General features: G+C 41.1%; 1 protein-coding gene across 2 annotated transcripts in view; it reads right to left on the minus strand.

The window, feature by feature from the left end:
- Positions 1-8,520: 8,520 nt before the first annotated feature.
- Positions 8,521-14,330, minus strand: part of ABHD2 (abhydrolase domain containing 2, acylglycerol lipase) — a 42,542-nt gene continuing 36,732 nt past the window's right edge. For both annotated transcript variants that reach the window (XM_069984725.1, XM_069984734.1), the window contains exon 11: positions 8,521-14,270. In XM_069984725.1, the coding sequence (XP_069840826.1) occupies positions 14,074-14,270 (197 nt within the window). In that variant the 3' untranslated portion in view covers positions 8,521-14,073. The remainder of the gene's footprint in view (positions 14,271-14,330) is intronic.

A 14,330-nucleotide genomic window follows, 5' to 3' on the forward strand; every position in this document is an offset into this window, starting at 1 on the left:
GTAGTGTATAGTTTGGGGTCCTATATACCTGTAGAATATAGTTGGTGGAGTTCCTGTATACCTGTAGTGTATAGTTTTGGGGTCCTGTATGCCTGTAGTATATAGTTGGTGGAGGTCCTGTATACCTGTAGTATATAGTTGGAGGAGGGTTGGAGGAGGTCCTGTATACCTGTAGTATATAGTTTTGGGGTCCTGTATACCTGTAGTGTAAAGTTTGGGGTCCTCTATACCTGTAGTATATAGTTTTGTGGAGGTCCCGTGCACCTGTAATGTATAGTTTTGGGGTCCTGTATACCTGTAGTGTCCTGTATACCTGCAGGGTTGTATTTACCCGTATGGCAGTGTTATTCAGTCACAGTGTGTCGGTATTGGTCATGTCTGGTATGGCGGTGTTATCCAGTCACGGTATGGTGGTATTGGTCAGGTCTGGTATAGCGGTGTTATCCAGTCACAGTATGGCAGTATTGGTCAGGTCTGATATGATGGTGTTATCCAGTCACAGTATGGCGGTATTGGTCAGGTCTGGTATGACAGTGTTATCCAGCACAGTATGGCGGTATTGGTCAGGTCTGGGGTGGCGGTGTTACCCAGTCAGTTTGCCGGTATTGGTCAGGTCTGGTATGGCAGTGTTATCCAGTCACAGTATGGCGGTATTGGTCAGGTCTGGTATGACAGTGTTATCCAGCACAGTATAGCGGTATTGGTCAGGTCTGGTGTGGCGGTGTTATCCATTCACAGTATGGCGGTATTGGTCAGGTCTTATATGACAGTGTTATCCAGTCACAGTATGGCTGTATTGGTCAGGTCTGGTGTGGCAGTGTTATCCAGTCACAGTATGGCGGTATTGGTCAGGTCTGGAGGTGTTATCCAGTCACAGTATGGCGGTATTGGTCAGGTCTGGAGGTGTTATCCATTCACAGTATGGCGGTATTGGTCAGGTCTTATATGACAGTGTTATCCAGTCACAGTATGGCGGTATTGGTCAGGTCTGGTGTGGCAGTGTTATCCAGTCACAGTATGGCGGTATTGGTCAGGTCTGGAGGTGTTATCCAGTCACAGTATGGCGGTATTGGTCAGGTCTGGTGTGGCAGTGTTACCCAGTCACAGTTTGGTATACCTGTAGTGCCCTGTGTATACATGTACTGTATGGATGGAGTAGGGGGCCCTGTATATACATGTACTGTATAGTTGGAGTAGGGGGTCCTGTATATACATGTCCTGTATAGATGGAGTAGGGGGTCCTGTATATACATGTACTGTATAAATGGAGTAGGGGGTCCTGTATATACATGTACTGTATAGATGGAGTAGGGGGTCCTGTATATACATGTACTGTATAGATGGAGTAGGGGGTCTACCAGGTATTACTGTGGATGTTGTGAGGCAGCTTCCCTAGCAACCATTGCTCCCTGTGAAAATGAAAGCAGTAATCCTATTGGTTGCTAAGGCTCCAACTGCCGTGTCTGCTGCAGCTAATTATATCACCTGTGTTTGCAGTGAGGAGATTTTCCCATTCATCTCTATGGGGCGCCTCTCTTCCCCCTCCCCCTCCTCTCCTGTACATCTGGCGGGGACAGGACCTTCACAATAACCTTCCCGGGCACCCAATGTATCTGTGGGCCAAATTTGGGGTCAAACAGTTCAGGCGTTTGGAAGTCTATAGAGGACAGACAGAAGGACAGACAGACAGACTTTGATTTTTATGATATAGATAAATAGAAAATTTATGGGTCACCCTTTATCCAAACATTTTTTGGGAAAACACGGCGGAACATTTAAAAACGCACAGTTTGCGGGAATAGAGATAGTTGTGCCACACTGGAGGGGGGGAAATGACATCGAGCTAATGTCAAAAGCATTAACGGAATGAATATTTAGAATGAATAGCCTAATCCCTCATTGTCTGAAAGCAGATCTAGAACTGTTTGGGTTTCTCAATTGAGTTTAAACATAATATAGATAATCCACCTTAACACGGTGCAGATATTGAAATAAATGTGGTATCTATAATTGGGTTAACATATTTTGACAATATGATCTATATGTTTTATTATAAAAAATAAGCAGTTGTAGGCAGTATAATGCATTAGTGTGACCTATTATCCCCTGTATATAGATAAGTGGCAACTATATTCTGTTAACCCCTTTTTTAAAGTGGTTGTATTATAATGAAGATATAATCATCAGATAAAATAGGGTAAAGGACTGAAGTACTCAAAAATACTCCTATAGGGTAGTTCCTATAAGGAGGAAACACAAGGGCCCACACCATCTCTGACGAGGAAGACCGCAGTTCGCTGAAACGCGTTAGATGTTCGATCCTGAACGGCCTCTGTATCCACCAAAGTGACATCACTACCACGTAAACTCCTTGAAACTTACTTTATCACGTCGGGTGTTATGTAGTAGCGGAGCCGCCGGCCGGGGCCCGCTCCCATCCCAGACATCAAGAACTTTCTCTTCAACCAGAACAAACTAATTTGAAACAGCAAGATCGCAGCAGACCGATACTAACCCAAGGACAGTGCGGCTAGAGACACGTATTTAATCACATTATGGGCTGCACAACTCCTAGTAGCAGCTTCAGCTTCTAATGTATACCTGTTCCCATTCATGGTGGTATTCACACGCTAATGTTTTGTGCCGCAGTACCATTGCATAAATGAAAATGTTATTTTCTGTGATATATTACCAGATATTAAAATGTCTAGTTAGGCTAGTATCAGAAACTAAATAACGTCCGAACATTTTGTAGATATGGAAGTACAGAGGGGTAGACTAGTCCTTTAAAAGTTAATCTTTCCCTTACTGGTGTACCGGCCAATTTAGAGCCACTTAACCCCTTGGAATTTAAGGAATTTCCAATTATCCTCTTAAATATAGAGACAAAATAACTTTCAATGGTCAACAAAGCAAAGATCTAAAAGAGAAGCAGCTGGTTTTACTGGAGTGCATGTAATGTATGCAAACTTTATTTCAAGTACTAGAAAATTCCTCTACTGATAAAAAAAATAGATAAGAGTACACTATGTCTCAGTCATGTACACAGAATGGAGATTTGGTTCCCCATATAATCTAATAAAGGGTTACTTACAATGGACATTGTTCGGTTCACTCATTAATTCAGGACAGGTTTATTAGAAAATCTCATGTTCTGCAATATAAAATGCAGTAAATCATTTACAAACTGCCTTAATGCATGGGACCAGTGACACCTCGCCAGCTTCTAAGAACCAATGGTATTAGCGATGCGATACACTCACGAAAATGCAGATCTCCAGAGCCACCTTATGTGGTGTGCCCATTAGGGGTGTTACTATTATCCAAACCCTTCGTAAAAGTCTTTACTTTTTGTAGTCCTATTGCAGCTGGAGTGTTACTAAAGATGACCACTAGATGTCGCTGTATTGTGTAACTGAAGTATGAAAGCTGCACGGCTGAAGTGTCTCAAAGGGTTATTGTATTTATGTATGCCAGATTCTGTAGACCAGTAGGATCCTTCCTTTCTTCTGTCCTTTCACCTCTCCCCTATCTGCTCTTCTGTCGCACAGTTTCCACCCAACCACAGCGCCCCTTACACACTGGTTAGGAAGTTAGTCCCTTGGGTGAGGGAGGAGTTTTAGTTGAGATTCTGTGAAGAAAGGACGCAGCTCAGATAGCTCTCCACAGTGGATTGCCTGGGCCCTGGCCCCTGCCAGGTACCCCCTTACAAGTCGCAGTCTTAGGGCCCTATTCCACCAGACGATTATCGTTCAGATTATAGTTTCATAGTTTGAATCTAAACGATAATCGTTCGGTTGAAATGCGGTTAACGACCGAACAAGAAATCGTTAATCGCTTTATAAGACCTGGACCTATTTTTATCGTTGCTTGTTCGCAAATCGTTCGCATTGAATAAGACATCGTTCGGTTGTTTGCAATAGATACGAACACAATAGTGAAGAAATAGCGAAGAAAAAACTATCGCAATTATGATCATAAGTAACGATTATCGTTCCATGGAAATGAGTGAACGTTTTCAGGTCTTTCGCAATAGTGGTAGTTTGGGATCGTTAATCGTTAACGATAATGCAAACGATAATCATCCGGTGGAATAGGGCCCTTAGTCAGGTGGAATAGGGCCCTTCTTTCTTGAAGCACCACACCTGCAGTATGCAGTGCTTTTACTTCAGGAGAGGACTAGTCAACAGATCATCTCAACCCATGCTGTGGACTAGGAGTTCTACAGTGCAGGACAGTATCCATTACAAAGCCAAAGAGCAAGAAACTGATCTGGGTGGAACAAAGTTACTGGAAAGTCTAGGAACTCCACCTCGCAACACATCAGCCAGGGAACCCTCAGCACTCTGCTCATCCCAGGTAACAAGGTCTGGGGCCTGTGTCACCTATTAGTAGGTTCCGCCAAAGCTAGTGGACATAAGGAAACGTCAATAAGTGGGCACAGGTTGTTTCTTCTTCTTTAAGTATTTCTTGGAACTGTATCAAGTGTAATCTCAAGATTCGTTGTATTCCCAGCTGCATATTAACAAGTAGTAAACCAAGTCAACATTATTAACTGAGTCTGATTATTCACTACCACCAGCACAGCACTCACACCGCAACCTTGGGACATTTCCCCTTTCTGTAAATGGCGGGTCCTACTATTTGGGAGGGTCATTACACCGCTCTGGCCATCTGTGACTATATCACTTATGACTACACTATCCCAAGGGACCCTGCAGGAACCAGACAGGACACTGACCAGAGGGGAAAAGGCTACAACCGGCCTTACACTTTAAGGCTGGGTTCACACTACGTATATTTCAGGCAGTATTATGGTCCTCATATTGCAACCAAAACCAGGAGTGGATTGAAAACACAGAAAGGCTCTGTTCACACAATGTTGAAATTGAGTGGATGGCCGCCATTTAATGGCAAATATTTGCTGTTATTTTAAAACAACGGCTGTTATATTGAAATAATGGCAGTTATTTACTGTTATATGGCGGCCATCCACTCAATTTCACCATTGTGTGGATAGAGCCTTTCTGTGTTTTTAATCCACTCCTGGTTTTGGTTGCAATATGAGGACCAAAATACTGGCTGAAATATACGTAATGTGAACCCAGCCTAAAAGCAGGTGTGCCATCACACCTGTGTGCCCACCAGGCACTGGCGTCACGTGACAAAACCCTAAGGTCCGGCTGTCTCTCGGCCATCCACCACAGTAGTGGCATCAAACTTCCATCTAGCATGTGACTGGCCGTCCCACCGCTACAACATTATCCGGGGGCTCACCACACCTTATACCACCATATTCCACAACATTCAATTCTGTGAATAAGAGCATAGCCATTGTTTCCAACATGTAAGAGATTGATTGTTGCTGTACTGAGTCAACTAAAATAAAAGTCACCTAGTTTAGACTTTAAAAAGTTTACATTTAAAATAGTAAATAGTAAAATATATACATTTGTCTGTTATTATAAAGTTACCAAGTTAGGTTTGTTTTTTTCAGGTTTACCACAGGGCAACTGGCGTAAAAGCAAACTCTAACCCATTTCCTCCAAAAGTTGTCAAATCTTTTTTTACAAGTTGCAAAAAACAGTCACATAGCTCTGTCGATAGTAGAAGAGTTAGTTCACTGGAAACATTATTTTAAAGGGGTATTCCCATTTTACTCATTCAAGTCACATGCACAGGATACTGCGTGGCCGTACCCTTTCCCAAGGTTACTGGTCATGATTTTTTACAACCCTTAACTGCATTATAATCTACCAAATGCTGCATAATTTGAAAGGCCTCTTGTTTCTAATGAGTAGTCATCAATGCAGTACTGAAGACTCACAGTATGCAGTTATGGCCAAAACACAGTCTTTTTGACTTGTCTGACATCCCATAGCTAGATCTTGTAATGACCAAGAAATTATAACTGAAGTGAATCTGTCAACTGCAATTCAGGTTCAAACCGCTGACAGCTCTTAGGTCTAAGAGACACATGGTACCTTACATATACACTCACCGGCCACTTTATTAGGTACACCTGTCCAACTGCACGTTACCACTTAATTTCTAATCAGCCAATCACATGGCGGCAACTCAGTGCATTTAGGCATGTAGACATGGTCAATACAATCTCCTGCAGTTCAAACCGAGCATCAGTATGGGGAAGAAAGGTGATTTGAGTGCCTTTGAACGTGGCATGGTTGTTGGTGCCAGAAGGGCTGGTCTGAGTATTTCAGAAACTGCTGATCTACTGGGATTTTCACGCACAACCATCTCTAGGGTTTACAGAGAATGGACCGAAAAAGAAAAAACATCCAGTGAGCGGCAGTTCTGTGGGCGGAAATGCCTTGTTGATGCCAGAGGTCAGAGGAGAATGGGCAGACTGGTTCGAGCTGATAGAAAGGCAACAGTGACTCAAATAGCCAACCGTTACAACCAAGGTAGGCAGAAGAGCATCTCTGAACGCACAGTACGTCCAACTTTGAGGCAGATGGGCTACAGCAGCAGAAGACCACACCGGGTGCCACTCCTTTCAGCTAAGAACAGGAAACTGAGGCTACAATTTGCACAAGCTCATCGAAATTGGACAGTAGAAGATTGGAAAAACGTTGCCTGGTCTGATGAGTCTCGATTTCTGCTGCAACAATCGGATGGTAGGGTCAGAATTTGGCGTCAACAACATGAAAGCATGGATCCATCCTGCCTTGTATCAACGGTTCAGGCTGGTGGTGGTGGTGTCATGGTGTGGGGAATATTTTCTTGGCACTCTTTGGGCCCCTTGGTACCAATTGAGCATCGTTGCAACGCCACAGCCTACCTGAGTATTGTTGCTGACCATGTCCATCCCTTTATGACCACAATGTAGGATAATGCGCCATGTCATAAAGCTAGAATCATCTCAAACTGGTTTCTTGAACATGACAATGAGTTCACTGTACTCAAATGGCCTCCACAGTCACCAGATCTCAATCCAATAGAGCATCTTTGGGATGTGGTGGAACGGGAGATTCGCATCATGGATGTGCAGCCAACAAATCTGCGGCAACTGTGTGATGCCATCATGTCAATATGGACCAAAATCTGAGGAATGCTTCCAGCACCTTGTTGAATCTATGCCACGAAGAATTGAGGCAGTTCTGAAGGCAAAAGGGGGTCCAACCCGTTACTAGCATGGTGTACCTAATAAAGTGGCCGGTGAGTGTATGTCTGTGCTTCCTTGATTAAAAAAAAACAAAAAACTTTAATTCTCCAGTGCAAAAACGGATTTCCCAATCTCCTGAGGTGCTGAGGGCTGTAAAGGCTCTCCACTTGCCTCCCCTATCCCTATTTCTGCTTAACTGGCAGTCAGGGCTCAGCTTCTGCTGACTGAAAACCAAACAGGGATAGGGATGGGAAGCAAGGAGGTGTTGGAGCCCTCAGGATCTCAGTGCATTCTTAAGACCCTAGAGAAAAGCTTTTTTGATGTTTTGGAAGTACAGACTGATAGTGAGGGACCTGGTACCTTTTCATATATCTGTATCCCTTTCCCTATCTGTAGTTTGGAACCTTGATTGCAGCTGATAGATTCCCTTTGAGCTGGCTTGAGGTCATAAAACCACTTTAACCAGTTAAAGTACTAAAATTATAATCCTAATATCAGTTCTGATAGACAGTACCTCCTATGCTGTTTCGTGTAGTAACCTCACCTTAAAACCCCCCAAAAAGGTATCTCTATATAGTACATCATATACTATATAGTTCTGCCTGATTCTCATATATTGAATGAGGCTTTTTCCATTGAAAACCTGCACTCCCCTTGGGCCATCAAATTACTTTGCAACTGGTTTTACAAATGCACTAACCACCATATACTCTATTTAATGGGGGGGGGGGGGGGGGGGGGGGGGGGGGGGAATGAACTCACACACAGAACAGTGAATTAAACATAGTCTTTATTTCAATATATTCAGTTCCATTAAATTCAAAAAAATAACAAAAAAGTTCAGATTGCAGTGAACTGCCATACATAAATCGCATAATAAAACAAAGTAACAACAAAAGAAAAAAAAATGCAAGGAAAAAAGTCACTGTTTAAAAGATAAAGAATGTGTATAGAAAATTGCATTGCTAGTTGCAAATCTTATCTCTTGAAGTAACAGGCCCCATGTTATATAAAGTTGTAGTCAGGTCTAGGCTATGAGCTGAACCTTAAACACAACCAAGGTATTGGTAACCTGGGGCCGATCTTCAGGTATTGACTAATAAACTACTATCAGGCCTGGTTAACCTCTTGTGACTTAACAGCAGCATAGGCAGTCACAAGTTACCAACTTCTGGAACAAACCATTTTAGGGCAGCATTTAGAGTTCTAAAATAAAACCGCCACATACATTTCACAAATATTGGGAGCAAGCCAACTTAACCGAAGAATACAGTGAAGTCTCTACAATGTGCACACACCACTTTCCCTGCTTATTAAGGCAGATGTGTTTGGGGACTAGGATGCAACACAAGCAGATCGGTAATACTACTATCGAAAGTCAAAAGTTTAAAAAAAAAAAAAAAAAAAAAATTGATAAAAAGACTCCCCGATATTTTGAACACTCGAATAGAAAAAGTTGGAATACATTCCTCGAGCAGGTTAATGTGATAGAAAAGATTATCATTACTGCATTGACTTGTGAGGATCACAGTCAGAACCGCAACAGAAACTATATTCTGTAGATATATATGGCTTGCTCCAAAAGGCGTTTGTTCCTGTATGTTCACTCTTGATTGTAAAATATTTTTTTTTTCCTGATCAGTTCTTAAAAAAAACATTGTGCATGCAATATAAATGTTAAAGGCATTGGTACAAGAAACGTCAGCCTACACACAGCGCATGTTGCTTAACCATAGAACTGAGCGTGGGTCCTTCTCGACCAGGGACCTTCGGCTGTTTTCAAGACAATTCCTTTTAATGGTGTCAATATGACTTCTAAATGCCAAAGAGAACTGACAGAGCTCTAGAATGGCTCAGCATTTTAGGAATGGTAACTAAATAAATGCTGCCCTAATGAAAATGATTGTGATTTGAGTTAACCAGCAAAGAAAAGAAAATCTTTTTTAGAACACATAGTTGGAATTTACCTAGAACATTTTCTACCTATCGTAACCATGTGGTCAGTGTGGCAGAGGCAGCTATTTGTGGGCCAAATACATATTTGAGAGACAGTTCACTAGCAACCACTTCACCAATATCACTTTTTTTTTTGTTAATTTAATCACCTGCATTTAGCATACAAAATGGCTACCTTTGCTTTGCAAGCACTGGATACAATGCAATTACAGTACAACAATTGTGCTTTAAAACACAATAGGTCAATAGACAAAACTCAAAGCAAAGGCTGAGATTACTTTGGGGAATGCCCGTACACAGCAGACGTATGCAGATAACACACATACGCAGCAGTGGCATTACAATTAGAGGCATTGGTCAGTGGCAAACATTTATTATTACCAGGAACAGTGCCTCTATTGTCCATGAGTTGTGTCTAAAGTAGCAGCTCACCCTCAAGCTGCAATACCTGACAAAGCCTATGGACAAAAGTGGCACCGGTTTTTGAATCTCATACAACTATAAATACAACAAACCCAAATTGCGACACTGGTTCATAGAAAAATATCGCCAACATAGATATTAACAAAATAGTTTAAGACAACATGATATGAAACTATAAATGTGCAATATTAAATTTTCTTAGATATTTAACAAGTGGCAGGGAATGTGGCGCCTAGTTTAGTAGCCAGTCTAAAATGCCTGTAACCAGGCAAATGTCATTACGCAAAAGACTCAAGGCAAAACGAAGATCAAGATATTCCTGAAATCTGTGAAATAAAGACAATATAACATTTTATACCTTTGGAAGCGCCTAGACAACTATCACTACATGTGTCTACTATGACTTTCATTAAAAAGACATGCAGACAACAAGCCTTCCAAAAAGGTCTTAGCTAGAGATGAGAGAACCTCGAGCACAATCGGGTTTGTCTGAACGGAGTGTGCTTGTGGTTCGCTCATATCTAGTCTTAGCACAACTGCATAACAAAACACTTCCGGGTATGAGTTTGGAAAAACTCAGATCTTAGTTACTCCTTAAAGGGGTTATCCAGTGCTACAAAAACTTTGCCACTTTCTTTTAGAGACAACACCACTCTTGTCTCTAGTTGCAGGTTTGCAATTAAGCACCATTCACTTCAATGGAACTGAGCAGCAAAAACCCGCCCAAGCTGGAGACAAGAGTGGGACTGTCTCTGGAAGAAAGTGGCCATGTTTTTGTAGTGCTGGATAACTCCTTTAACAGCATACAGTGATGGCAACCATTTGTGAATTCAACAAATGATCAGTGAATGGACTCCTTAGGTCTGACAAACATAACGGTGTCATCTGATAAAATAGTCATCCGGCTAGCATATGTTTGTTACTAAATATTTGTGAACTTAGCGAATTCGAGTTCACGCAAACCTGATCGCTCTGCATTTATATTCCGCTGCTTAGAGAAGATGGGCGCAGCCCTAGGGCTCCATCCATTTTCTCCAGTCAGCAGGATTCAAATGCCAAACGATCAGGTTTGCACAAACCCGAACTTACGGTAAGTTCACTAATCTATTTGGTACAAATTGTTACTGAATGGAAATGCAAATCACTGTAATGCACCGAAGACTAGATCCAGAAAACTACTGCAACCTCATAAGCGATCAATGATGGCCACTGGACACCTATGAGCCTTTCCTCACAGTGGCAAAACGTATGCTCACATACACATAGCGCAAAAGGCCCCTCAGAAATACCTGAACTAGGACAGACGCACAAGTAGGGCATGTTTAGCCGATAAACTGGATACTTGCTGAAATGCGGTATAAATTGTACAAAATGCTTGAAAATGCCCAATGCACAAGGCAATGCTGGTGTTTCTGTGGTTGCAAAGTGGGAAAGGAAGCTAAGAAGCCCAGGTCAGTGTAACCTATAGAATAGAGGCAAGGTAGGTTTTCTACATCAGTATTAGCCAATGGGGTGAGTAGCAAAGTAAATTAAATAGTTCTCTTCAATGTGCTGGCATGTCAGCTTCTGTGATCAGCATTCTCTCAGTTCTAACCTGAAACACTTTGGTGTGTGGCAGTAGTAATATCCCTGAGTATTATACCACAGAAACAAGCATGCAAAACAATGACACAATGAGACTCAACTACACTGCACGTTACTGAAGCCCAAAAGTGACCTCTACAAGATGATGCACGAAAAATGAGAACACATACAGTACCATCATATATCAGCATCAATACAAATAATACAACTCATCATATACTCTACATAAAGAAACCACCACACACCGTGTACTCTCATATGGAAGCCCATTTCGGTCTTTAGATGGCCATTATACAATCTTGTATAAACTGGGTTTCAAGGTATCCAATGATGTTTTAATTTCCTTAAAGGCAAAGTGTAACCACATATCATTACTTTTCCCTTGGTGTGGTTATAACATATACAAAAGTGTAGACATAGCTTTTCTTTCTTTCTTGTATGATCATGGTCTCCAATGCAGACTTGACATTATATGGTAAGCATGGAACAAAATGAGACTTAAGGCAAAATTAAAGAATCACATGGGTATGGTTAGGACCGTACCTGTCTTCATGTTCTTACATTAACGTATTTACTGCAATAACAATTAAGATGAAGCAGCAACTTCCACGCTGCTTCTGTACTAAGAAACAAGACAAGGACAATAAAGTGCTAATTCAAGGGGAGCTCAGTGCACTAGGCTTGAGTTGGGGCCACCGTTTAATAGAGAATCTGTTCTGGTCACTGCGATGTTAGAATAGTCTTCTAATAATCCTGACCTTAATGTGACTACCATCTAAAATTATTATTGTCTGATGTGAAATGAAAATAAAAAATGAAAATTACAACATAAAATGCATATGGGTATATGGACAAACTATAAAGTGCTAACCTTCATCTAGCCCCTCCATATTTGTGTGCTAGTATAGTCATTTATTGTACTGGAGCTTTTTTAGCTTACACATACAATAAGGTACAAAGGGACTTAAGTGCTTATTCCATTTGTGCAGATGCCAATGTGACACCACCCTTGCTCAACTAATTCAGGGCACATGATACAAACTGGAGACTGATCAGTCGGCATTACAATCTCGCTGCTTGGTGCTTTCTTCCGTCTTTTCTGAAGGAAATAACATACAGAAATCATCTTCTCCTGCTATCCTCATATACGTGACCATCGTTGGCCCTGTGCCAGAAGATTCCTACATTTACAACATAACACATGGGATGTTTCTTGGAAGCATTTTAGACCTAAATATTAATAAAACAGAGCCACAAAAATATTCTCACTATGCACTGATAGCTAAGGATCCAGGTGTAGAAGAAAAGATACCAGTTTACCAAGTACTGTAAGTAAAGCTATAAAGTGCTGATCATTGGAAGGAGCATAAGTATTATCTAGTACTGCTAACACCAGGTCCAGCGTATGCTCAGTTATAAACTACTCTCCTTGGCTATGACAATGTCTTTGTGTAGTAGACATCAGAAAAGGGGACAGGGGTACTTTAGAACTGACAGAATGACTTTATATATACTGCAAACTTTAGCAGCTGCTGAAACAGATGGCAACTGTTGTATAGTTTATGGCCTATGCTGTGGTGGTGCTAAAATGAAGCAAAATGAAGTCCCTGTAAGTCAATACTTGCTTCACTGATCTAAGTGTACAACTTTGGTAAAAGCAAAACTAAACAGTGACTAAGTGCAGTTCAGAACACTGAACTAGAGAATGATCCAAATGTGCAATACCCTTTGCTTGTTGTTCCCTAGGTCGATATAACCTGTTAAAGCCTTTCGATTGTCCCAAACAGTAATGGACATAAAGCAGCCTTTAAGAAAGAATACTATTAGTTCACCAAGAAAGTCCAACTTAATGCTGTTCAGCGATTACCAGTTTAAAAAAAAAAAAACTGAAAATTTAGCCTTTGCTCAGCTTTAAACTACTTCATGCCCTAAAGTTCTATTCAACAAATGTCATGGTCAAAAAAGCTTGTGTGTTCTGGTCATACAGCTTAATTTTCAGGTTACACTTTATATTGATCCAACTATTTACCTACAGGGAGAAAATTAATAAGCAAATGATGTATGGCAGCAAACTCAATGCTTTTTAGAGAGTTTAAAGGCCACAAATCAGTATAGTAGGCTGGGCTCGTAAGCCTTTCAATTCACAGCCAAGCATTAGGTACTGATCTATTGGCATAATGTTAACTTGTGGCATCAGTCTATTCAAATCTCTGTCGAAATTACAGAATGGGTATTGGACTTCATGTAACTCTTTCTTCCACAGTTAGATTACTATGACAGATTGGACTTCTAATCTTAATGAACAATGTGATTCATCCTAATAATGGAATATCATATGAATATGTAATGCAAACAGACAGCATTATATTGAAATGATTCTTAGTCAGGAAAATACAGAAGACAGCTTGTCATCAGCAAGCCAGTTATGTCCCTCTTTATAATAGAAAAATGTGTAGCTCCAAAAGATTAGACCCCATCAGTACATAAAAGATAAGTTGGATCCCTTAATGTGTCCAGTCTTGCTTCATAGCACACATACAAGTTATACTGAACTAATGCAATGACTCACATAGATGTCAACTTGACTTCCATAAATTGGAATGTACGTTCAGCTTGAAAGTCTCAATGGTCCAGACAAGGTGTATCTGGGGTAGACAAGTATCTACTTCAGCTACTATTTGACAATATGTTAGAAATACAATGGCCTTGCTGTACCAAACAGCAATAAATATTATATTTATATATATATATACTACATAAAGCGCTGCAGCAACTAACCAGACGGGGAATGCAGAAACTCTGTAGGCTCACAGTGGAGTCATGGCCTCTTCCCTTGTAGTTCTACTGCATCTGGGTAGATCATGTAATGACAGTCACAAAAAAAAAAAAAAGATTTACTGTAAATGTTAGTAAGGAATTATAAATGCATAAAAAAATGATGAATCTGTAGGCCAGTCTTTGGGAAGATGACTGAAGTGCTGAGTTTAGCTGTGTTCAGACTGTGCTGCTTTCTGTTCCGAGCACTGGGATTTATTTCTCTCCCATTGACAGACAGCATTGGAATACTGCACTAGAAGTTTATCCATCCAGGTCAGGGGCTCTGGGACTAGGACTGCACCTTCAAAGAAACCAAGGTGCCCACCGTGAAGTGGCAAAACCACCATGACCGTCTCCTTCTTGGCTGAATGAACAAAATGTAGGGGGGAAAAAACAACAGGTGGTTAGTGGAGAAAACAGAAGT

This window comes from Dendropsophus ebraccatus, chromosome 1, assembly GCF_027789765.1.
Source record: "Dendropsophus ebraccatus isolate aDenEbr1 chromosome 1, aDenEbr1.pat, whole genome shotgun sequence".
In the NCBI taxonomy this organism is placed as follows: domain Eukaryota; kingdom Metazoa; phylum Chordata; class Amphibia; order Anura; family Hylidae; genus Dendropsophus; species Dendropsophus ebraccatus.